Source organism: Hyperoodon ampullatus (assembly GCF_949752795.1).
Source record: "Hyperoodon ampullatus genome assembly, chromosome: 18".
NCBI lineage: Eukaryota > Metazoa > Chordata > Mammalia > Artiodactyla > Ziphiidae > Hyperoodon > Hyperoodon ampullatus.
Genome location: NC_136931.1, coordinates 56,173,731 through 56,196,627, shown reverse-complemented (window position 1 = coordinate 56,196,627; position 22,897 = coordinate 56,173,731). Strand labels below are relative to the sequence as shown.

The 22,897-nt window shown below is 50.8% G+C and overlaps 1 protein-coding gene across 1 annotated transcript in view; it reads left to right on the top strand.

Moving 5' to 3' along the window:
- Positions 1 to 20,961, top strand: part of VRK3 (VRK serine/threonine kinase 3) — a gene marked incomplete at its 5' end in the record, with an annotated part of 37,010 nt that extends 16,049 nt beyond the window's left edge. Inside the window, 9 exons of the mRNA XM_079723052.1 lie at positions 125 to 191; positions 1,523 to 1,607; positions 1,880 to 1,985; positions 3,694 to 3,786; positions 6,302 to 6,434; positions 7,631 to 7,751; positions 14,294 to 14,352; positions 17,652 to 17,800; positions 20,619 to 20,961. Coding sequence (XP_079579178.1) covers positions 125 to 191; positions 1,523 to 1,607; positions 1,880 to 1,985; positions 3,694 to 3,786; positions 6,302 to 6,434; positions 7,631 to 7,751; positions 14,294 to 14,352; positions 17,652 to 17,800 — 813 coding nt within the window. The 3' untranslated portion in view covers positions 20,619 to 20,961. The remainder of the gene's footprint in view (positions 1 to 124; positions 192 to 1,522; positions 1,608 to 1,879; positions 1,986 to 3,693; positions 3,787 to 6,301; positions 6,435 to 7,630; positions 7,752 to 14,293; positions 14,353 to 17,651; positions 17,801 to 20,618) is intronic.
- Positions 20,962 to 22,897: the final 1,936 nt, after the last annotated feature.

Genomic DNA, 22,897 nt, shown 5'->3' with positions numbered 1-22,897 from the left:
GGACTTCGGGAACCTGGGTTATTGCTGGCATTACCCTGGGGTAATCCATGGCCAGTGATGACTTTGGAGCCCTTGCCTGAGAGATTCCAGTGTGACAGCCTTTTCCCCTGTCCTCCTCCACTAGGATGCCAAGGATGGGCGCTTGTTCAACGAGCAGAACTTCTTCCAGCGGGCCGCCAAGCCTTTGCAAGGTATTCCTCAGGGAAGTGGGCAAATGGGGGAAGAGTTGGGGGTACCAGTTTGGTCAAAACAACTGGCTTCTCCCTGAAGGTGTGGGAAGGGTGGGGATTAAATTAAAAGCCCAGGTTTGCTCCCATCACCCCTCGGGCCTCAGGCCCCAGAGGACAGACAGCGGACAGTGGGCTGAGGCTGGCTCGTCATACCAGCTCTTGAGCGCCAAGTATTAAATTTTCACAAATACTGCAAGCCAGTTATTAAAACATAGCCATCAGACTTCCCTGGTGGCCCAGTGGTTAAGACTCCGCGCTCCCAGTGCAGGGGGCCTGGGTTCAGTCCCTGGTCAGAGAACTAGATCCTGCATGCCACAACTAAAGATCCCACATGCCACAATGAAGATCCTGTGTGCTGCAACTAAGACCCAGCACAGCCAAATAAATAAATAAATATTTTTAAAAATAATAAAATTGCCCTCCAAGCTTTCAGTCATAGCCATCTTAAATAAATAAATAAAACATAGCCATCATAAATTAATTTTATCAATTTACAGCCAAATTAAGAGCAAGGGTAATAAATACTCAAAGCTCATCCCTTCCTAATTATTTGTCTACATTTTCTATCATCTAGACTTTTTTTTTTTTGGCCATGCCTCTTGGCGTGTGGGATCTTAGTTCCCCGACCAGGAATTGAACCCATGCCCCCTGCAGCAGAAGTGCAGAGTCCTAACCACTGGACTGCCAGGGAAGTCCCTACTATCTATATTCTTGAGGTTGTTTACATTCACTGTATCTGTGTGGTGGAAATACCATGTAAGGGCACGCTACTGCCTCTCTTTCCAACTCAGTCTTCCATGATACCACATTGGTAGCTTGAAATTGGCCATACTGGGAAGTATTTAGACCACAGAAATCAGCAAACACGATAAGTCAGGGCTATCTTTCCCCAGACAGCCAGCTGTTAAACTTTTATCAGCACACCGCTGGATCTGTACCATCCAACTGAGATCCTGGAAGGTGGGCGTACATGTAGTGACACCTTGACCAGTTTAGACACTCCCCGATCTCATTAGCTCTACATGGGAATTCAGAGGTTACACTGTCACTCTTACCCCTTCCACTCACTCCAGATTTGTCAGGGCTTTCCCCCATGTTCACACCCCCTGTCGTCACCCCCCTCGCCATCCCCCTCGCTGTCACACACCCACAGAGGCGACATCACCAACCAGGAGACCCAGTGTGTGGCCTGGGCTCGGGCGCACTCTGCTTCTGGTCTGAGAACGGGCTGCTGTCCATTGTGGGTGCAGGGCCAGGTGGGCCCTAACCTCTCAGGCCCCTGCCTCCCACAGTGAACAAGTGGAAAAAGCTGCACTCGACCCCCCAGCTGGCCATCCCCACCTGCGTCGGTTTTGGCGTTCACCAGAACAAGTACAGGTGAGTCACTTCACTTGCCACTCGCCTCACTGGCCCCTTCCTTTCTCTCCCTCTCACATGCCCAGGCATGGCTGGGACCCTGGAGCCATTGGCCAGATAGTTGCTTCCTTCCCCCAGCCTTGAGCCAGGCTGGTCCCCCACCAATCCGAACCCTTCATCTCACCCAGGACCGGGATCTGGTAGCCCCCAGCCACACCCCATCCTTGGTGGCCTGTATTCCATCCCCTCCCCTGGTCATCTCTCCCACTTGCTGGGACACTCATGTCTTCCAGGTTCTTGGTGTTCCCCATCCTGGGGAGGAGCCTTCAGTCGATCCTGGATGACTCCCCGAAGCACGTGATGTCAGTGAGGTCTGTGTTCCAGATGGCCTGCCGGCTGGTAAGTCCCTGAGAGTTGCAGGCTCCCATCCAGAGGAAGCCCCCCGGGTCCTAGTTTATCGGTCTGTTTGCTCATTGACTCGTTCAGCCCGCACCTCCCTCTGCTGGGCACTGGGGCGAGCACAGTGACCGAGACAGCTGAACACCAGGCTGTTAGAACCAGAGTGATAAGTGGGACTTCCCCGGCGGTCCAGTGGTTAAGACTCCACACTTCCAGTGCAGGGGGCGCGGGTTCAATCCCTGGTTGGGGAACTAAGACCCTGCATGCCGTGCAACGCGGCCAAAAACAAAAAACAAAAAAAACAAAACCAGAGTGATAAGTATCGTGAGGAGACCGTAGCAGTTGGAGGAAGGGGCCCAGCCTAAACTGAGGGGCTCAGTCGAACTTCCTGGTAGAGGTCATTTCTAAGTCAAGAGTGGGAAATAGCAAGGTGCTGGGTAGAGTAGGAGTGGAGATGCATGGGGAGAACATTCCAGGCCAAGGATATAGCTTAGGCAAAGGCTGGTGTGGGAGAGAGAGCACAAGACTTTTGTTCATTCATTCATTCCTTCATCCATTGTTTCATTAAATATTTATCAGGTCCCTGCTGGGAATCAGACACTGTCCCAGGGGCTGAGAGTACCATGGGGGGCAGCACAGTCATGGTTTTTACGTCTAGTGGGAGAGGATGATATTAAATCACAGGTGCACAGATTGTGAAAAGTGCTTTGACTAGAAGTGACGGAGAATAAGAGGACCCAGTGTCAATTGCTGGAGGGATGGAAGTGGCAAGGGAGTGACACATCAGGTGAGTCCTGAAGGTCATTACGCTCAGAGTGTCTGCAGTGTGACGTGTAGAGGGCAAAGGTAACAGCTGAGGTTGGTGTGGAGAGCTCAGCAGTGACCAGATCACGCAGGACCTTGAACACCAACCTGGGGGACCGGGACTCTGTCCTGAGGGCGCTGGGGAGCCACGCGAGGATTGGGAATAGGGGAAAGACAGGGTCAGCTCTGGGTGTAGAAAGACCCTGTGGGCCGTGTGGGGACGGGCTGGAGGGGTGAGATGGAGGCTGGGTGAGGTCAGCACAGAGAGGACCAGGCCTGAGGAGGAGCTGGGCTGTGGGGATGGAGAGTTTGAACAAGCAGAACTTGGTGGGCAGTAAAGCCTTGGAGTCGACGGGGGCTTGGGTTGTAATCAAGATGTAAGGAATACCGGGGCAGTTCAATATATGAGCTCAATGGAAAAGTCAGAGCTAGAGATCAGAATGTGAATTACTGTATTTCTGTAATATAAATATACTGTATTTCATTTAATGTAAATAAATGTATTTCTGCTCCCTAGGGCAAATGAGAAAAAACCTCTTTGATGTACATGAGTGCTGGGTTTTCTTTCTTGCGGGGGGTCAATAAGTAACCAGCTTCTTCCCCTCCTGAGATCAGCTAAGAGATAGGCATAAGAGGTCAATGGAAAACCAAATATCAGCTTTAATGCTGAATTTTTCAAAAGCCTAATTAGAAGACATGCTTAGGTGTGCTGTCAGGGTGGGCTTCCTGATGCTTCACCTAGGAGTAGTCAGGCTTGGACCACCGCCACCACCACCCCCAGCCCCATCACAAGCAGCACCACGTGACCCCAGGCCCAACAGTGGGGGTTCCCTCCGGAGCTTTGCATCAGAGCCTCTTTGTGTTAGCCTGCTGCTCATGGAGATGCTTGCTTTCTTCCCCCCAGCTGGATGCCCTGGAGTTCCTCCATGGGAATGAGTATGTTCATGGCAATGTGACAGCTGAGAATATCTTTGTGAATCCAGAGGACTTTTGCCAGGTAATAACCAGGTCCTCCCCCATCCTGGGGGCTCTCTGGGCTCAGGATCTCACCTGTCTCAAAACCTGCATTTATTTCACAGTGCTTATTGCAGACAAAGAATTGCTATCCATCATGTATAAAGAGTTCCTTCAAATAAATAAGAAGAGATACGTAACTTAGTAGAAAAATAGACAAAGGATAGGAAAAGCAGTTCGTAGAAAAAGTAATCCACAGGTTAGTTAAATGTATGAAAAGATGCTCAACCTCCCTAATAGTCATAGCAATTACCCTTAAAATACACTATTTTTACCCTTTGGGTGAACAAAATTAAAAAGAAAAATAATATCTCCTGCTGATAAGGATGTAAGGAACTAGGAATTCTTTATATACTGTTGGAAGTATGAAATGGGCAACCTTTTTGGAAGGTAATTTGAATATAGCAGTCAAAATTTAAATGCCTATGTTTTTTGATCCACCGGGTCCTCTTTTAGGAACGTATCTTATCCATATATTCGAAGATACATGTACAGAATGTTCCTGACAACATTGATTGTGACAGTAAAATTGGAAAACCTCAAATATATACTCCCAGTAGAGTACTAATTAGTATTTTAAAGTAAATTGTAATTACTCCTGCTAATGACAGAAACCCAATTTAACATGCCTTAAGCAAAAAAGAAAAAGAAAAAAAAAGTTTAAAAAGGGCCAAGTGCAATTTATTGCTCCATGGAGTGGAAAAATCTAGGACTTCACTGGCTTCAAGCATGGCTGAATCTAAGAACTCAGACCCTGTCATTGGGAAGCTGGCTGTTCCATTTCTGGGCTCTTCTTGTGTTTGCATTGCTCATAATCAGGCAAACTGTCTTCCCTGTGGTGACAAAATAACCACCAGCAAATGAGGCTCAAATCCTCTCAGTTTAGCAACCCCAGTGGAAATAGATCAGGTGAGCCCCACCTCAGACACATGGACTGGAATTGGAGAGGGGTGATCCCAGAGAAAAATCCTGGAACCATATTAGTCAGAGCTCTCTAAAGAGACAGAACCAATAGAATGTGTATGTGTGTGTGTGTGTGTGTGTGTGTGTGTGTGTGCGTGTATATATATAAGAGAGAGAGAGAGAGAGATTTATTATAGGGAGTTGACTCAAACAATTATGGAAGCTGATCTAGGGACCTAGATCTGCAGCCGGCAAGCTGGAGACCAGGAGAGCTGATAATGTGGGCTAGTCAGAGTCCAAAGGCCTGAAAACTAGAAGAGTTGATTGTGTGATTTCCAGTCTGAAAGCTGGCAGGCTTGAGACCCAAGAAGAGCCAATATTTCGGTTCAAATCTAAAGGCAGGAAAAGGCTGATGTTCAGCTCAAGTGGTCAGGCAGGAGGCATTTCCTTTCACTCAGCCTCTGTGTTCTGTTCAACTGATTGGATGAGGCCCATGCGCACTAGAGAGGGCAGTCTGTTTTATTCAGTCTGCTGATTTAAATATTCATCTCATCCAGATACACCCTCACAGACACACCCAGAATAACCTTTGGCTACATGTCTGGGTACCCTGTGGCCCAGTCAGGCTGACACATAAAGTTAACCATCACAAACTGTGACCAGAAGAAAAAGATGTAGGTCTCACGTGGACAAAGCCAGCAGTTGTCTACTCTCCATTCGGCAGAATAAGATGCAGCCATTAGGGACTTCCCTGGTGGCATAGTGGTTAAGAATCCTCCTGCCAATGCAGGGGACACGGGTTTGAGCCCTGGTCCGGGAAGATCCCACATGCCACGGAGCAATTAAGCCCGTGCGCCACAACTACTGAGCCTGCGTGCCTAGGGCCCATGCTCTGCAACAAGAGAAGCCACTGCAGTGAGAAGCCGTGCACTGCAGTGAAGAGTAGCCCCCGCTCGCCACAACTAGAGAAAGCCTGTGCGCAGCAACAAAGACCCAACGCAGACATTAATTAATTCAATTTTTTTTAATGCAGCCATTAAGAAGCTGATGTGGCTAACTTTGTGTGTCTAGTAGATAAGGACTTTTGGTTTTAAACTCAGTTAAGCCTCCTAACAACCCTGCAAGGTGAGGACTATCATTATCTTCATGTTACAAATGGAGAAATCAAAGCACAGAGAAGTTTCATAATTTGCCCAAAGTTGTATGGCCAGTAAAGGGCCAAGCTGGCATTGGAACCTGGTCTGTCTGGCTCTAGAGTTAATACACTGTTAAAGTGCAGTAAGCTGTGTGCCCAGCAGGAGGTAGAGTGTGATCCATGTGTGGGAAACTAGAGCCCCCTCCCGGACCACATGTGTTTACTGATTATTTAAAGAAAATGATTTGAAATAACACATAAGAATCTATATTAGTGGTTACTTCCGGACAGTGGGTTTAGGGGGGCTGAGCAGTGATGGGGACAGTGGTTTGTGTTCTTTTCACACCCTTGTGTACTGTTCGGCATTATGTTTCAAGTTGCACCCACGATCGAAATCTCTGACTCCAGAATCCAAGCTCCTAACCTTCAAACTGTATGGCTTCTCCCCACGTCCACACAGGTGACCCTGGCAGGCTACGGCTTCACCTTCCGCTATTCGCCAGGTGGCAGACACGTGGCGTACACCGAAGGCAGCAGGAGCCCACATGAGGGGGACCTTGAGTTCATTAGCATGGACCTGCACAAGGGCTGTGGTAAGAGGCCAGAGAAGGGGTTCGGGACCATGGAGACATGCTTCTCGGACAAGGGCAGTTGTAGGTTTTCACAGCCACGGACAGCAGATGGCCAAACACAGGAGTCGGGCTGAGCCAGGGAGCCACCGTAGGGATTCAGAACCATGGATAGCGCCCACACGCATGAGGGCGTCGTGGGGCAGTAGTCCAGCGCCAAGGGCAGTGAGCAGTTGACTGCAGGGAAGCCCTGCAGCTCCAGAGGTTCACGTTAGGATCTGTGTAGACTTGGAACGTGAGAGTTGCCCAGGAGTCATCTAGGAGGGGCTGTTGAGTAAGCAGTTGGCTGTCCATGTCAGCAGCACAGGAGCGAGGTCTGGATGGAGACTTAGATGTCAGCAGTATCTCAGGAGTTGTCAGTTGAAGCCCAGGGATGGGAATAAAATTATCCAAGGAAGGTGTATGGGGAGAGAAGAGAGCACTTTGAGGAGAAGATTCCTTGAGGAGGTCTCGGCCTCTCCTTCCCAAACCCCTTGATATCATGACCATCCATGTGCCTGCGCGCATCCTCCCACTACACTGAGCTCCCCCAGGGAAGCGACGGTACCTGTGCCTCCAGCACCAGAGGGCAAAGGTCTGGCACAGTCAACTCTCAGTGTTTGTTGAATGCTTATATGGAGTGTTGTCTACATCATGTGATTTAGGAAGCATAAGAAAAATCAAACCCCGCTGTCTCCTTTGCCCACCCCTGCTGAGTGAGGCTGAGTTCAGTGCCCATCCTTCTGTGTTCCCTCATGCCCTGTTGTGTCTCCTCTATAACCCAGGGGATCCCATGCTATGACTGTCTCTCCACTGGACTGTCAAGGGCTGGGACCCAACCAAACTCTTCTCTGTGTTTTAAGAATGTGGGAAGGGGCCTGGCACACAGGGCTCTGAGGACTCATTGAACAAATAGGTGCATGAATGAAAGACAAGTAGATGAGGGAGTGAGCTAGTGAAAGCAGGGATGAAGGGATGGCTGCGGGAGTGAATGAGTAATTGAGAGACCCACGAGGGACTGAGAGTCGGTGAGTGAGAAGTGAATGAACAGACGGGAGCCTGTATGTTTGGGTGGCCGAGTGTGTGAGCCCACGCTTGAGTCTGTGAGAGAAAGGAAGGGGGGGCGTGTCAGTGAGCGGGACATCTGGACTGAGCCGCCACCTCCTCCCCTCCCTCCTCAGCGCCCTCCCGCCGCAGTGACCTCCAGACCCTGGGCTACTGTCTGCTGAAGTGGCTCTATGGGACCCTGCCGTGGACAAACTGCCTTCCCAACACCGAGGATATCATGAGGCTGAAACAGAAGTGAGTCTGGGGGTCAGCAGAGCCCGGCACTGGCCCAGCACCCCTGCAGGGGGGAACTGAAGCTCAGAACCCAACAGGGAACAGAAAAGAGGGGGAGGCGGCATCGGGCAGAGGCAAGGCCTCTGCAGTTCTCTGGAATCTGCTCTTCCGTCCATTCCAGCAGACAGGGGCGTGGGTTCTGGGGCCACACTGCCTGGGGTCAGACTTCAGCCCCACTGCTGCAGGGTGTTGGGTGGGCAGCTTAACCTCCACAAGCCTCAGTGTCCTCCATCAGGTGGGATCCTATTAGCACCCACCTCAGGGGGCTGTGGAAGGATTCGGGGGAGTCAGGTACACAGCACTCAGCACAGAGCCTGGCCTGTAGAAAATGCTCACAGTGTACAGGACACCGTGAGTCCTTCACTCCCACGGGAACACACAGGCAACCTGAGCACTTTGGCCTGGGCCCTGCCTCGGCGTCTGGCAACGCTGGCCTCTTTTACATGCTTCCCTCACCTGTGCATGTAAAAGCGCCCGGTCCTGCTGGTTCTGTTTTAGATGCCCAGCACCAAGGACACAGGGCGCCTCGGTGCCAAGGGAGGTGCTGCTGAGTGTGCGGTTCAGCACCAAGGACAGAGGGCAGCTGGGCGCGGAGGGAAGCCAGCACAGGGGCTTTAGTCTTCAGCACCAAGGACAGTAGGTGGCTAGACACAGGGAAGCTGTGCAGGTCCACACGTTGGGATTCAAGATCTGGTATAGGCTTGGGCCATGAGAGTTGCCCCAGGAGGAGTCATCCAGGAGGGGCCATCCAGGAGATGGTTGGCTCTCCCACGTGAAGCGCAGGATTGAAGTCCCAAGCGGAGCCTTAGACCCCAGCAGTGTCTCAGGAATTGTCAGCAGAAGCCCTGGGAGAGGATGAGAGATTATCCAGGAAAAGCGAGCAGAGTGGGAAGAGGGAGAACTCCCCAGGGAACAGCACTGAGTCTGTCATACTTTTCAGCTCTCAGCGTGCTGTGGTGTTGGTTCGTGCTGAGCCTCTCTCTCATTTTCTTTTGCCCCCTTTATTACCCCCCAACTTCCTTCTCTCAACTGTGGACACACATACTTGCTGAATATATGTCCTACCGATATGCTTGTGTAAATGTACTTGTATCCTTACACTTGCATGACGGTGGTGGCACTGTGTGTATCTGACTCACATAAATGGTATTCTGTTCTGAATCTCACCTGTTTCTGGCTTTTTTCACTCAACACTTTAACCCCATTATTACACGTGCATCAACTTTACTGCTTCTGACTACTGCTTTCAAATAAGTTTGTATAGACACGTCTATGTCCTTAAACAACATGTGATGAGTGTATTTAACTTGCATAAATGGTACTGTGCTCTAAATTTCATTCTCTTTCTTTCTTTCACTCAGTGCTCTATTTTTTAAACTTTACATTGTTAAAGAAGCTCAGTGCTTCTCCTCAATTAATTTTAGATGTAGCTGTGTCCTTGAAAAATAGGTTGTGTTTGAAATATGTTATGTTTAATTTATGCCGATCGAACGCACACCCAGATGCCATGCCCCAAATCTCACCCTCCTTCAGGTTTCAGCTTAGCCGTCACTCCCCAGGGAGCCCTTCCCTCACCCCCACTGCGTCAGGTCTCCTGCTTGTTCACGCTCAGAGGAGGGAACGCCCGTCACGTGGGCCCGCCCGTGATGACCTGTTCACGGCTGACCTTTATTGTATACTTTCGTGTGCCGGGCAGTGCGCCCAGTGCTCCCCTGTGTCATCCTCAGAGCAGCTCTGAGGTAAGTGCTCTCATGATCTGAAAGCACAGAGAGCTTAGGTGGTCAGACCAGGTCACACAGCTGATTAGAGTTGCTCCCAGGTCATTTGACTCCAGAGGAGGCCCTTTCACCTGGAAGCTAGTATCTCCCAAGTATGGGAGGCTTATCGCACGTGGATTGGTGGTGTTTGGATGCTACCATCCTCCAGTCACCAAATACTCATTGAGCACCTCCCATGCACCAGGCTCTGTTCCAGGGCCTGAGGATACAGGAGTAACTAGGACAAACATCCCTGCCCTCAGGGAGCTCGTGTTCTAATGGGGGAGATAGACAGTACAGAGGTAGTGAAACACACAGCATGGCAGGGGTCAGACAGTGGGGGCCGTCAGGGGGGCTGTCAGGGTGTGGGCATGCCTGCTCTTTTAGATTTAAAGGCCAGGGCAGGTCTAATGGCAGTAGTGACAGATGAATCACCTCCAGAAAGGCAGTGAGGCAAGTAGGAGGTCCCACTTTGGTGCTAATATGCCCCAACATCTCTGCTGAAGGACGAAGAGACAGAGAAAGAGAGAGCAGCCTTCAGCTCCCACGTTTCCTCTGCACCAGAACCTGCCAGAACATGAGCCCATTTCCGCCCATTTCCCTTTTTTTTTTTTTTTTTTTTTTTTGCGGTACGCGGGCCTCTCACTGTTGCGGCCTCTCCCGTTGCGGAGCACAGGCTCCGGACGCGCAGCCTCAGCGGCCGTGGCTCACGGTCCCAGCCGCTCCGCGGCATGTGGGATCTTCCCAGACCGGGGCATGAACCCTTGTCTCCTGCATCGGCAGGCAGACTCTCAACCACTGCGCCACCAGGGAAGCCCTCCCTGCTTTCTTAATTTCTTTCTGCACTTATTTTCTGGTTTTCCAGTAGTTATCCATTTTTGCATTGAAGCCAGGTGAAAACGAGTCACAGAATTAGCAACACAAGTAGTTGGAGCCCACAGCCCAGCCGCTAAAGCGGTTAAGTGAGGCTGAAGTTTGTGAACTGCTCCTTGAAGCACTCTGCTGTGTTAGTGACGAGGCTGAGTTGCTCTTACGAGGAGACCCCGAAAGACTGCGGCTCAAACGAGGTAGATCTTTACTTCCTTCTCACTAACAGCCCCAAGGTAGGAGACCAAGTGTTGTGGGGTACCTCAGCCCCCCTTATACTGGGTGCAAGGTCTAGTGCTACTGACACCCGTTGCTTTTAGAGGGCAGGACCGGAAATGACGTCTCTTGGTCACGTGGCCACCCCAAGCTGCAGTGGGGGCTGGGAAATGTCTCCATCCTGTGGCTGCCGACCTCTGGGATTCTGCCATCACAGGGGAGAAGTGACACTGGGCGCCAGGTAGCGGACTCCTCCGCAGTGCCCCCTCTAGTCAGATTTCTCTGAAGGCAGGGACCGCGTCAGCTCTCTTGTCACCGTGTTGTTCTCAGTACAGCGCTTGGCACGTTGTGGGTGCTCATGAGATAGTTGCAGGATGGATGAACGACTAAGGAAAGAAGGCGTGAACCTTCTTCACACCCAGGCCTGAGCTTCCGTGTGGGCACATGGGTCAGGCAGAGGCAGCCCCAGCCTTGGAGGTTCCCAGGCCGGGAGGAGACACGCGGGCAGGAAGTGAGCGGTGCCTGTGAGGGTGGAGGCAGCCCCGGAGCATTTTGGGAGCAGAGGGGAGGCACGTGACCTGGCCTCGGGCCCCTGGGAGCCCTTACCCAAGAGACGCCTGACTCGGTCTGCCGAGGAGTTTCCCAGGCAGACAAAGGGGAGGCAGGATTTCTGGGTAGGCAGCATGTCACATGGGTGAACTCCCTGTTCGTTCATTCGTACATTCTGAACCTGCTTCCTGAGGCTCCACTGGGTTGGACCCTCCCTCCCCCTACCTCCTCTAACTCCTAAGAAGAGTCGTATCTCCCTTTTCACCTCTCTCCCACCTTCCCCTTAATAGGAGTTAAACAAATGTGACTGTGACGTGCTTCAGTAAGAGTCTCTGCCCTTGCCAAGTCGGACACAGAGTAAATAAAATAAGCCTTAGTAAACACTTTCATATCAGTGACTTCAGAATAAGTAAGAGTTCCTTCCAGAACCCCAGATCCCAGCCACGATCACAGAGGGAGGGCGGGGAACATGAAGATGCTCCACAGGGAGCATCAGTGGTGATGTGGGACTCATTCTAGACACCCCCAGCCCAGCCTCTGTCGGTTGACTTGAGGCAGTAACCAAAGGGCCCACAAGGGGGCAGTGTTGCCACATGCACGTTTTCTGGAGCCCTAACCTGTCCTCTCCGACGTCTTACTGGTGTGCGTGGCTTTTTTCCATTCACTTAGCAAATATGTATTCTTTTTTTTTTAAGTTCTGGTTCATGACAGAATGAATGAATAAAAGAAAGAGGAGAGGCGATTTGATTCCCCATGGCTTTCTGTTGTGCAAGGCCCCCAGCAGGGAAAGCACACACTCCGGTCAGAGTTGGTCCCTGCTCTCAAGGCTTCCCCTGGGCGGGGAGGTCCCACGAACACAGTGACAGCCTGTGATGGGAGAATTGCTCACACCATTTACAGTGTCCTGAGGCTGGCACAGCCCTTTTCTGCCCTCACTCGCTTGCTCGCTCAGTCATTTACCACATACATCCTGAGGCTGCTGGGGAGAGACAAGGGTCAGACCCAGCCCTCCTTGTGCACATATGAGAGTTGCTGTAGGGGATCCGTGGACCTATGCGCAGGGTGTGCAGACACTCGGCAGGGATCCGTTTCCTCCACCTGCAGGGGTCCAGGGGAAGCTTCCAGGGGACCAGCCCTCAAGCAATGTCCAGAAGGGAGAGCAGCCACTCACTGGGGGTCAAGGTGGGGAAAGGCTGCCAAAGGCAGAGGAGCCATATGTACAGAGGCCAGGGGATGTGGGTGGATGTGTGATCTGGTTGGGCTAGAAGGAGTTTGGTGTGACTGGAGTATGAGATGGAGGGAGGAAGTCAGGGAGGCAAAGCCACAGGGGCTGGTGGCTTTGCTGCCAGAGGTTTCCCAACAGGGCACTGGGGAACCACAGGAGGGCTGCGATCAGGGAGGGGCAGGGTCCACTCTGCGCATAGAAAGACTCTCTGGGGCTGTGGGGGGCGGTGCATGGAAAGCTGGGGAGGAGGCTGGGGTCCAGGGAGAAAGGGTGAGGCCTGAGCTGGGCTTAGAGCCATGGACAGAGTGGGGGATGGGGCAGAGAGTGCTGGGGAGCAGGAAGGTGGGGCTTGGGGACTTGTGGGCTGCGGGGCGGGGAAGGGGAGGATAGCACCCCATGCCTGGGTGGACAGTGGGGAGCCAGCCTGGTGGTCCAGGCCAGAGGAAGATACAAGAGGCCAGGACTCTGAGGATGGAGCCAAGGAAGTGGATGAACTTTCATTTCTCTTTCTTGCTTTTTTTTTTTAATTGAGGTAGGTTTACGATAGCATGTTAGTTTTTTTTAAAAATAATTTTATTTTATTTATTTATTTTTGACTGCGTTGGGTCTTTGTGGCTGCATGCGGGCTTTTTCTAGTTGCAGAGAGCAGGGCTACTCCTCGTTGCGGTGTGCGGGCTTCTCATTGCGGTGGCTTCTCTTGTCGCGGAGCATGGACTCTAGGCACGCGGGCTTCAGTAGTTGTGGCATGAGGGCTCAGCTGTCGTGGCTCACAGGCTCTAGAGCGCAGGCTCAATAGTTGTGGCGCATGGGCTTAGTTGCTCCCCGGCATGTGGGATCTTCCCGGACCAGGGATCAAACCCGTGTCTCCTGCATTGGCAGGCGGGTTCTTAACCACTGTGCCACCAGGAAGGTCCCCAGCATGTTAGTTTCATTATACAGCACAGTAATTCAGTTATATGTATATGGATATGTATGAATATATATGTGAACATATATATATTCTATTTCAGATTCTTTTCCCTTATAGATGATTACAAAATATTGAGTAGTTTCCTGTGCTATACAGTAGGTCCTTGTTGGTTATCTATTTTATATATAGTAGTGTGTATATGTTAATCCCAACCTCCTAGTTTATCCCTTCCCCCCAACTTTAATTTTTCTTGAGTGGTCCAAGAGGGTGTGTGTGTGTGTCTGTGTGTTTATACATGTGTATGTATACAAATATGTGTGTGGATAGACAGATAGATAGTTGATCCTCATTGTTCACAAATTCTGTGTTTGTGAATTGACCTCTTCACTGAAATGTATTTGTAACCCCAAAATCAATACTTTGAATGGCTTTCAAAGTCATTCTCAGACACGCAGAGTGGAGAAAATTGAGTGGCCCGATGCACATGATCCTAGCCGAGGCTGAACAAGGCGACACTCTGCCTTCTTGTTTCAGCTCACAAGTGTCCTTCATGTGGTCTGCTTAGTGCCACATTTTCCACACTTTTATGCTTTTGGGGGCGGATTTTGCTGTTTAAAATGGCCCCAAGCATAGTGATGAAGTGCTAAGCGCAAGGAAATACGTGTGTGAGATGAGCATCCTTCAGGTGTGAACTATAGTGCTGTTGGACCAGAGATCCATGTGAATGAATCAACATTATATTAAATAAGATGTCTTTAGGCACACAGGTAAAACCAGGTGATGTATTGATCAGCTGGTAAAAATGTTGCGATTGGAAGCTATGCTTCTGGTAAACTCCTGGCTCAGAATTCGCTCCTTCAGTGTCCAAGGCATAACTACCGTGAATAATGAGAACTAGGGCACATCTACCAGACATCCTGTTTCAGAAGGTTGCTCTCCTTCCCTAAAAGGCCTTTCACATGTACCTCTGTTCTCTCAGGTTTCTTGACCACCCAGAAGGCCTCGTGGGACAGTGCAGTCGCTGGATCAATACCTCAGGTATGTCCCAAGGGGAGGGAACAGGCGGGGGCCGTGGAGGGACCGGGGCTCAGGCGCATCCCGGGGATGCCTCTCTTTACACCCCTCTATTTTCCTTCTTTGAGTTTTCCAAATCACACATGTATTTGTGCCCCTTGTAGAAAAACAGAAATCTTCCCCCAAATTTCAGAAGTGTGTCTGAACAATAATAACAGCAACACACACACACATGCAACCACACACACATAACGTGTGGGGGTTTTTAATGGAATCATATTACGTATATTGGTCTCTGATGTACTTTTTCATTTAAGATGATACCTTAGAGATTTCTGTGTCAATACTTGTAGAATTTTACGGGTATTTCTCTTTAATTGTGGTATAATACACTTAATGTCAGTTAAAACTACAGTTCTGACTCATTAGTCCTGAAATCCATTTAACGGGTCAAAAACAGGATTTTTAAAAATTAAAAAACAGACAAAAAATATGAATGCCTTACAGAAGTTAAGGAAATGCCATATCTTCAGTGATACATATTTATACTCATATATATGTATGTGAGTAATGGGTTATAATTAGAAATACATCTTATATTTATATTTTATATTATAAAATGTATTTCTAATTATATCTCTATTTCTGTTTTGTTTACCATTTCATTTGTTTTTTTATTTTTAGATTCCACATATAAGCAATATCATATGATATTTGTCTTTCTCTGCCTGGCTTACTTCACTTAGTTTGATAATCCATGTTGCTGCAAATGGCATTGTCTCATTCTTTTTTTGGCTGAGTAATATTCCATTGTATATATATATATGCCACGTCTTCTTTATTCATTCATCTGTCAATGGTCATTTACGTTGCTCCCCTGTCTTGCCTACTTTAAATAGTGATGCTGTGGATACTGGAGTGTGTGTATGACTTTGAATTAGAGGTTTCTCCAGATATATGCCCAGAAGTGGGATTGCTGGTTCACATGGTAGCTCTATTTTTAGTTTTCTGAGGAACCTCCATACTGTTCTCCATAGTGGCTGCACCACTTTACATTCCCACCAACAGTGTAGGAGGGTTCCCTTTTCTCCACACCCTTTCCAGAATTTATTATTTGTAGACTTTTCACTGATGGCCATTCTGACCGGAGTGAGGTGATAACCTCATTGTAGTTTTGATTTGCATTTCTCTAATAATTAGCGATGTTGAGCATCTTTTCATGTAAACCATCATTTTTAAAGCCAACCCCTATTACTGGAGATTGAGGCTGTTTTTGTTTTGTTTGGGGGAGTGGTTTTTTCCAGCGTCCCTGCTATACGACGTCTACATTGCTCTCCAAACATGAGGCAGAAAGACAGCCGGAAAAGGATAGTTTATCCCCTCCAGCTCTGTAAGGACTCATTTTTTAATTACCTGAAATCCCTGGATTCAGATCATGTCTCTGCTGCTCAAGTCACTCTCCCCTCCAGCCTCGGGCTCTTGCTCCGTAAGAATGAGCCCCATTGACAGTTCCCTGGTTGTCTAGTGGTTAGGATGCCAGGCTTTTACTGCCGAGGGCCCAGCCAGGTTCAATCCCTGGTCGGGGAACTGAGATTATGCAAGCTGCGCCTGCCAGCATGGCCAAAAAAACAAAAAACAAAAAACAAACCAAGGAGCCCCACGGTTAGTTTATTGCAGCTTTGCTGATTCTAAGCCAGTCACAGGGAAGTGGAGCTGGTGGCACCAGTGGGGCTGGTGGGGCCGGGCTTGGGGTGGGCGGGGCCAGAAGGAAGTTCAGCCCCAGGTTTACCAGCCTCTCTGAGCCTCCGCTTCCCCACGTGTAAAATGGGGCCAATAATAGCCCTCACCTCCCGAGGTTTGTCCCGAGAATTCAGTGTAGAACCGGGCCCAGGGTTACTGCCTTAGTTTCTGCTGCAGCCCTAATTAAACGTGCTCAGGGGCCTCCCTGGTGGCGCAGTGGTTGAGAGTCCGCCTGCCGATGCAGGGGATACGGGTTCGTGCCCCGGTCTGGGAGGATCCCATATGCCGCGGAGCGGCTGGGCCCGTGAGCCATGGCTGCTGAGCCTGCGCATCCGGAGCCTGTGCTCCGCAACGGGAGAGGCCACAACAGTGAGAGGCCCGCGTACCACAAAAAAAAAAAAAAAAAAAAAACGTGCTCAGAGCCAGCCTGAGACAGACATTGCTCAAGTGGGAGCCATTATGATTATTGGTTTCATAATTGGCACTTTTAAAAAGTGTAATAATGGCATTGTGCTATTTAGGGAAAACAAACAACAAAAAGGCTTTATCTTTTAAAACAGCCTCTATCTTTTTTTTTTTTGCGGTACGCGGGCCTCTCACTGTTGTGGCCTCTCCCATTGCGGAGCACAGGCTCCGGACGCGCAGGCCCTGCAGCCATGGCTCACGGGCCCAGCCGCTCCGCGGCATGTGGGATCTTCCCGGACCGGGGCACGAACCCGTGTCCCCTGCATCGGCAGGCGGAATCTCAACCACTGCGCCACCAGGGAAGCCCCAGCCTCTATCTTTTAAACTCCGTCCCTGGGGCAGCCAGCCTGGTTTTGTAAGCCACTGAACTAAGTTTTTGTGGGGTTTTTTTGGCCGCATACACTGACTTGCGGGATCTTAGTTCCCTGACCAGGGATCCAACCCATGCCCCCTGCAGTGGAAGCGCGGAGTCATAACCACAGGACTGCAAGGGAATTCCCCTAAGAATTGTTTTACATTTTGAAATGGCTGGGGAAAAAAGTCAAGAGAAGAACACTTTGTGACACGTGAAACCTGTCTGAAGTTCAAGCTGCAGAGTCCATAAATAAAGTAGTCTTGGTGCATAGCTACGCCCATTGGCTTCCTGCCTTCCGTGGGCCTTTTGTGGGAGAACAGCTGAATTGGGTCCTGGCCACAGAGATTCCCGGCGTACAAAGCCAAAAATATTTATTATCTGGCACTTTACAGTAAAAGCTTGCTGGCTCCCATTTAGAGATACCCACCAAACAGTTAGAGATAAAATCGTATAATCAGCCTGGATTTGCTTTAAAACAATACAGGAGGGGGAAGGGGTAGGGGTTTTGATGAAACAAGATGGGCATGAGTTGACAGCTGATGAGACTGGGTGACGGGTACGCTGCTGTTCATGGTACCGCTCTCCTGTTGCTTATGTTTGATGTTTTCCAAAAAAAACAATTTAAATCTTAAGTGGTCGTGGCAGTGCCGGGCACAGAGGAAGCACTGAGCAAATGGGCACCACGGCTGAGACCCTCTAGGCAGAGCCCCTCAGGCTCTGGGTTGGGTACCCCTCTCAGGCTCCTCCCGTGTCTTGACCACAGAGACCCTGCAGGAGTACCTGAAGGTGGTGATGGCCCTCAAGTACGAGGAGAAGCCGCCCTACACCGCCCTGAGGAACAATCTGAAAGCCCTGCTGCAGGATCTGCGGGTGTCGGCCTACGACCCCTTGGACCTCCAGGTGGTACCCTAGGTGCGTCCCAGTGGGAAGAGTTCGTGAGGCTTAACCCTCTCCCCAGCTCCCACCGCTGTTTCCACCGATGCCATTTGATGTTTATACTCCAGGGGCCAACTTCCCAGTGAGCTGCTGCCTTTTTCCACAGGATTCTTGAACCTTCCAGCCCCCGGGCATCACAAGTAGCACAAGTAGCAGGAACTCGACTCAAAACTGGCTTTAAGGAAAAGAGCAGTCGATTGGCCCTTGTCACTAGAATATTCCGAGGGGGAAGCTTTAGGTGTGACTGGATTCGGGGCCTGGAAGTTAGCACCGAGGTGTTGTCAGTCTCTCTCTGTCTTTCTCTGTCCCTTTTCTCATCCCTCCATCCCTCTACCCATCCACCTGCAGTCTCTGCTTTCCTTTGGGTCCCCCCCCAAAAACCCCATCTCTCCCCCACCAAAACCCCTGGCTCTGTGTCCAGTGCCTCACCTTGCTCGTGTGTGTGTGTGTACTCTAATGTTTGACTACAGTAAGCACACACATACGGGAATTAGGGGAGCTAATGCCCAGGAACTAGAAAGGCCACACAGTACAACACGTGGACGGACACAGTGACACAACATTCCACACCTTTATAAAAGGGGCTGTATTGGTCCTTTTGCCTTTTTCGTTGCTGTTCCACTGAGCCCATATGGCCATTCCTTGGGATAATGGGGAAGGGCAATTCATACTGTTTGGTTCCTTCCCCCACAGTCTTGCAGCTCTTCCATGGTGGAGATGAAGGATGCTCTTTATAACGCCAGTGGCTGGGTGTTTGCTTGCTTTGCCAGGGTTTTGTTTTCCAGACAAAACACCTTGAACACCCGTGTGCACACAGGCCTGAGGATGGATTTCTCTTGAAGGCGATAAGCAGATTGCTCTGCCCGGGGGCTGTACTCACTCCTTTACACTCCCCTTAGCACTGAGTGAGAGCGTACAGGAATCTGTGGAAGGTCAAAATTATAAACTCCGTTCACTTGACGGTTCATTTTGGCGAGGCGGCATGGATGGGTTCTGAGGAGAAGCTTCCCCAAGGCCCTCCCCTGTCCGTGGGGTTGTCATTTCTCTCACATGTCTGTCTGGATTCAAAGCTCAGTGTCTGTCCAACTCAGCGGTTCTCAGACAGAGGCAGTGTTCCCCCGGGGGCCACTTGGCAGCGTCTGGAGACATTTTTGGTGGTCACGCCTGGGGAGAGGTGCCGCTGGCATCTCGAGTCGAGGCCTGGGATGCTCCTCCCTGTCGTGCGACACACAGGCTGCCCTGCTATCAGCAGTGCCACGGCCGAGGAAGCAGGCCCACGTGAGTCTTGAGGAGCATCCTTGTGGGTGGCAGCCTGTCTCCCACAGTGGTCTTCTTCCATTAGCACCTTGACGACAGGTGCTTCTTCAGCCCTGCAACTGACATCCCAGAGCTGAAACCACGAGATAACATGTGTGTCCAGCTCTTCACACAGTGCCTGGGTGCAGAGCGCTCCAAAAATGCGACGTTGTTTGTTTGTTTGTTCAGTAACCTAGCAGGCTCCCTGCCTCAATCACAGACACTCTCCAAAAGTGAAGGCGTGACCTCCACCCAGCTTGCCACCCTCCCAGTCTCTGTCCCCCCAACCCCCAGCTGTCCTGAGAGACCTCTGGGCCCTCCCACACCCCTCTCTGCCCCCAGCCCTGTCCCTCCAGGCGGTTGCTAAGTCTCTCCTAGCCCTCTCCTCCAGGGCTCTGCTTCTGCCCGGGTCCCCCAGAGTGTGCTCACCTGCTGGCGGTGAGGGCCGCGTCACGTCTGTTTCTGCATCTCTGTGTTTCCCACTCACATCACTAGCCTGGCTCATGAATATTCCACCCATATTTACCGAGTGGGTGAGTCCAGCCTTCCCGTCAGTGCTGGCCTGTCTTACAGTACCTCCCTGTCCCCCACCCCCAGTACCATGCAAATTTAAAAGCTAAAGACCGAACGGCCCCTTTCAGGATCATTACAGCTCACTCTGTGGGGACCACTTACTCAGTGCCAAGTTTGTCCCTTGGTTAGGAACTTAATGAAGAGATGCTCCTTAAGGAGCGCAGGGACTTTGGAGTAACTTGAGGATCATCTTGCCTCTGCCTTGGCCCGAGCGCCCAACCACCCCTCAGATTCTAGGCCAGGCCAAGCTCAGTCCTACCTCAGGACCTTTGCACTTGCCATTTGCATGGTCTGTGACGATTTTCCCCTTTTTTAATTAATTTATTTATTTATTTATTTATTATTTCTGGCTGCGTTGGGTCTTCATTGCTGTGCGCGGGCTTTCTCTAGTTGCAGTGAGCGGGAGCTACTCTTCCTCGCGGTGCGCGGGCTTCTCATTGTGGTGACTTCTCTTGTTGCGGAGCACGAGCTCTAGGCGCACGGGCTTCAGTAGTTGTGGCACACGGGCTCAGTAGTTGTGGCACGTGGGCTCTAGAGCACAGGCTCAGTAGTTGTGGCGCACGGGCTTAGTTGCTCCGTGGCATGTGGGATCTTCCCAGACCAGGGCTCGAACCCGTGTCCCCAGCATTGGCAGGCGGTTTCTTAACCACTGCGCCACCAGGGAGGTCCCTGCCCTTCGTTTTTGCATGACCGGCTCCTTCTCATCACTGCCTCTCAGATGCCGAGGCCTCCCCTTGTCGCCTTCTGGAGGGAAGCATGTGTTTAATCTGTCGTGTCTCCACGCTTCTCCTCCACATTGTAAGCCCAGCAAAGTCTTCTTGTTCCTCTTGTTCGTGGTGGTATCTCGCGTCCCTATCACACAGTAGGGGCTTAAAGGGTGCTCTTTGAATGAATGACACTGACAGCCATTTTTATCGTCTTCTAGAACTTTCAGCCTGCAGTTTGAAATAGAAAAAAAAAAGAAGATATGTGACTCAAGGCCTGCTGTAGAATCACAGACAAGCTTCTAGAAAGATCCCTCAAATGTGCATTCCTGCCCCTTCTTTAGATCATCCGTCTAAATCAGCCTCAGGGAACCCAGAAGTTAGGCTCAGATACTGTGAACTCCCTCCTTCAACCATCCCTCCCTTCAGCCGTTGTCTCCCGCCAGCCACTGGCATTTTGGACGGAGAAGACCCCCAATTCACAGACGGGGGTTGGGCTGGTCCTCTCAGTAAGGACACTGCCGTTGGCACCACTATGCTTTAGCAATAAATTGTTTCATTGGAGCTTGGAGGGTTGAGTGTCTGCAAAAGAAGTTCCTTTTGGAAAAATTTAGCTCATTTTTTTTTCTCCCACCCACCCATCCCTACAACCTTTCACCCAGCCATCTACTCTTTCACACATCTATTCACACTTTCAGGCAGACACTCATCCATCCATTCTTTCACTTATCTATCCATCCCTCCATCCACCCCTCCGTATACTTGTCTATCCATCCCTCCATCCATTCACCCTTTATCCATCCATTCATTTACTACTCACTCTCCCATCCACTTACCCTTCTTCTCTTCCATACATTCACCCTTCCTTTCCTTCGAGAAATATTCAGCAGGCATTTCTTGAGCACATGCTATATGACATGCATCATTGCTGCACAAAGGATCCCAATGAACCAAGTACACCTGCCAAGGTCCTTGAGCTGATGGAGCCTACAGTCGAGCGGGAAGAGACGGTGTTCAAGGAGACGACTTCAGGTGGTGATCGGTACTCTGAAGACAGAGCTCGGGCTGTGATGGAGAGGGAGAGGCCTCGGGACAGGAGGGTGCCTTTGGGGAGAGCCTGGACTCAGAGGGACCAGGGAGGAAGCTGCGGGAGGGTAGTTAGAGGAAAGGAGGGCCTGGGGGGAGATGTCAAAGGCAGGCTGGCCAGCGGCATGTGGCAAGTGATTAGACTGGGAGAGGCTAAGGAGGAGGAGGGGATAAACCCGCCTCCCCGAATTTGACTTTGGATATCTTACACCATCCACCCTGCTTTGAGATGGGGAGAATCAGAGGCTGGATGGGGGAAGAAACTGCTCTGAGACGCCCTGATTCTCTCCCTGCTCAGGAGAGGAAAGGAGATGAGCAGACTGATGATCATTTTCTGGCTGAAAGGAAGTGTGTATAATCCTTTCCAGAAGGAGGTATTCCTTAAGGAGAGAGAAAACCCATCAGAAAATCTCCTACTTACAGCCCCTCTGTGTTTATGAGTCCACAAAAGAAGAGGGACGTCAGCCACCCTTCAGGGTCCCAGATCAGGCAAGAGGGACGGTCATAGTCGACACCTGCCCCTCCCGTCATCCTGCCCTCGGTGCACTTGGCCAGTCCAGCGTCAAAGTCCGGCAGCCCCCGTCCTCCACCCTTCTCTCTGAGCAAGCAAAGGCAGCGAGACCCAGAGCTGCCCAGACAATGGGAGAATCCCACGTCCGGGCAGAGCAGCGAGAACGTGGGCAACTTCCCTCCCTGTCGATGAGCCCGCTTTCATCTGTCTCCAGAGCCCAGGTTTTGGCAGCTCATCCCCCAGCCTCTGAAAGAGGAGGGTGTGGTCATCGGCATTAGATGAGAATCACAGGGCCCAGGGGAGTGGAAGTGACTCACAGGCCACCGTGCGGCCGACAGTGGCTGGAACCTGTCCTCTGCCCGAAAATGAAACCCTGGCTCAATGTTAGGCATTTGTGGTGCTGGGGGTGTGGGTTTTTAAATAATTTTTACTGCAGGGCACCTCTGAGCCTTGAGTAAACTCAAGTTGTTACTGGAAGGGGTCCCCTTCCAGGGCCCAAGAGTGAGGTCTAACACTCAGAAATGAATTGTCCAAGGAGACACATGTGCTGACAAAGCAAGAGACTTTGTTGGGAGGGGGTGCCCCGGCGGAGAGCATCAGGGTGAGGGAACCCAGGAGAACGGCTCTGCCACGTGGCTCGCAGTCTCAAGGTTTATGGTGATGGGATTAGTTTCCGGGTTGTTTCTGGCCAAGCATCTTGCTTGTACGCGTATTTGGTCTGACTCTGGGTCATTCCTGGTGGTGCACGCATCTCTCCGCCAGGGTGGCTTCTAGCATGAGGATTTGTGGGAGGTTGGCAGGACATATTACCGACTGGCGTCTCCTCCCTCGTTTTGGCCCCTCCTGAATTCTCCCGCAAGCACCGTGTTGTTTATCAGGACCTCCTGTCATGAGACAACTCAT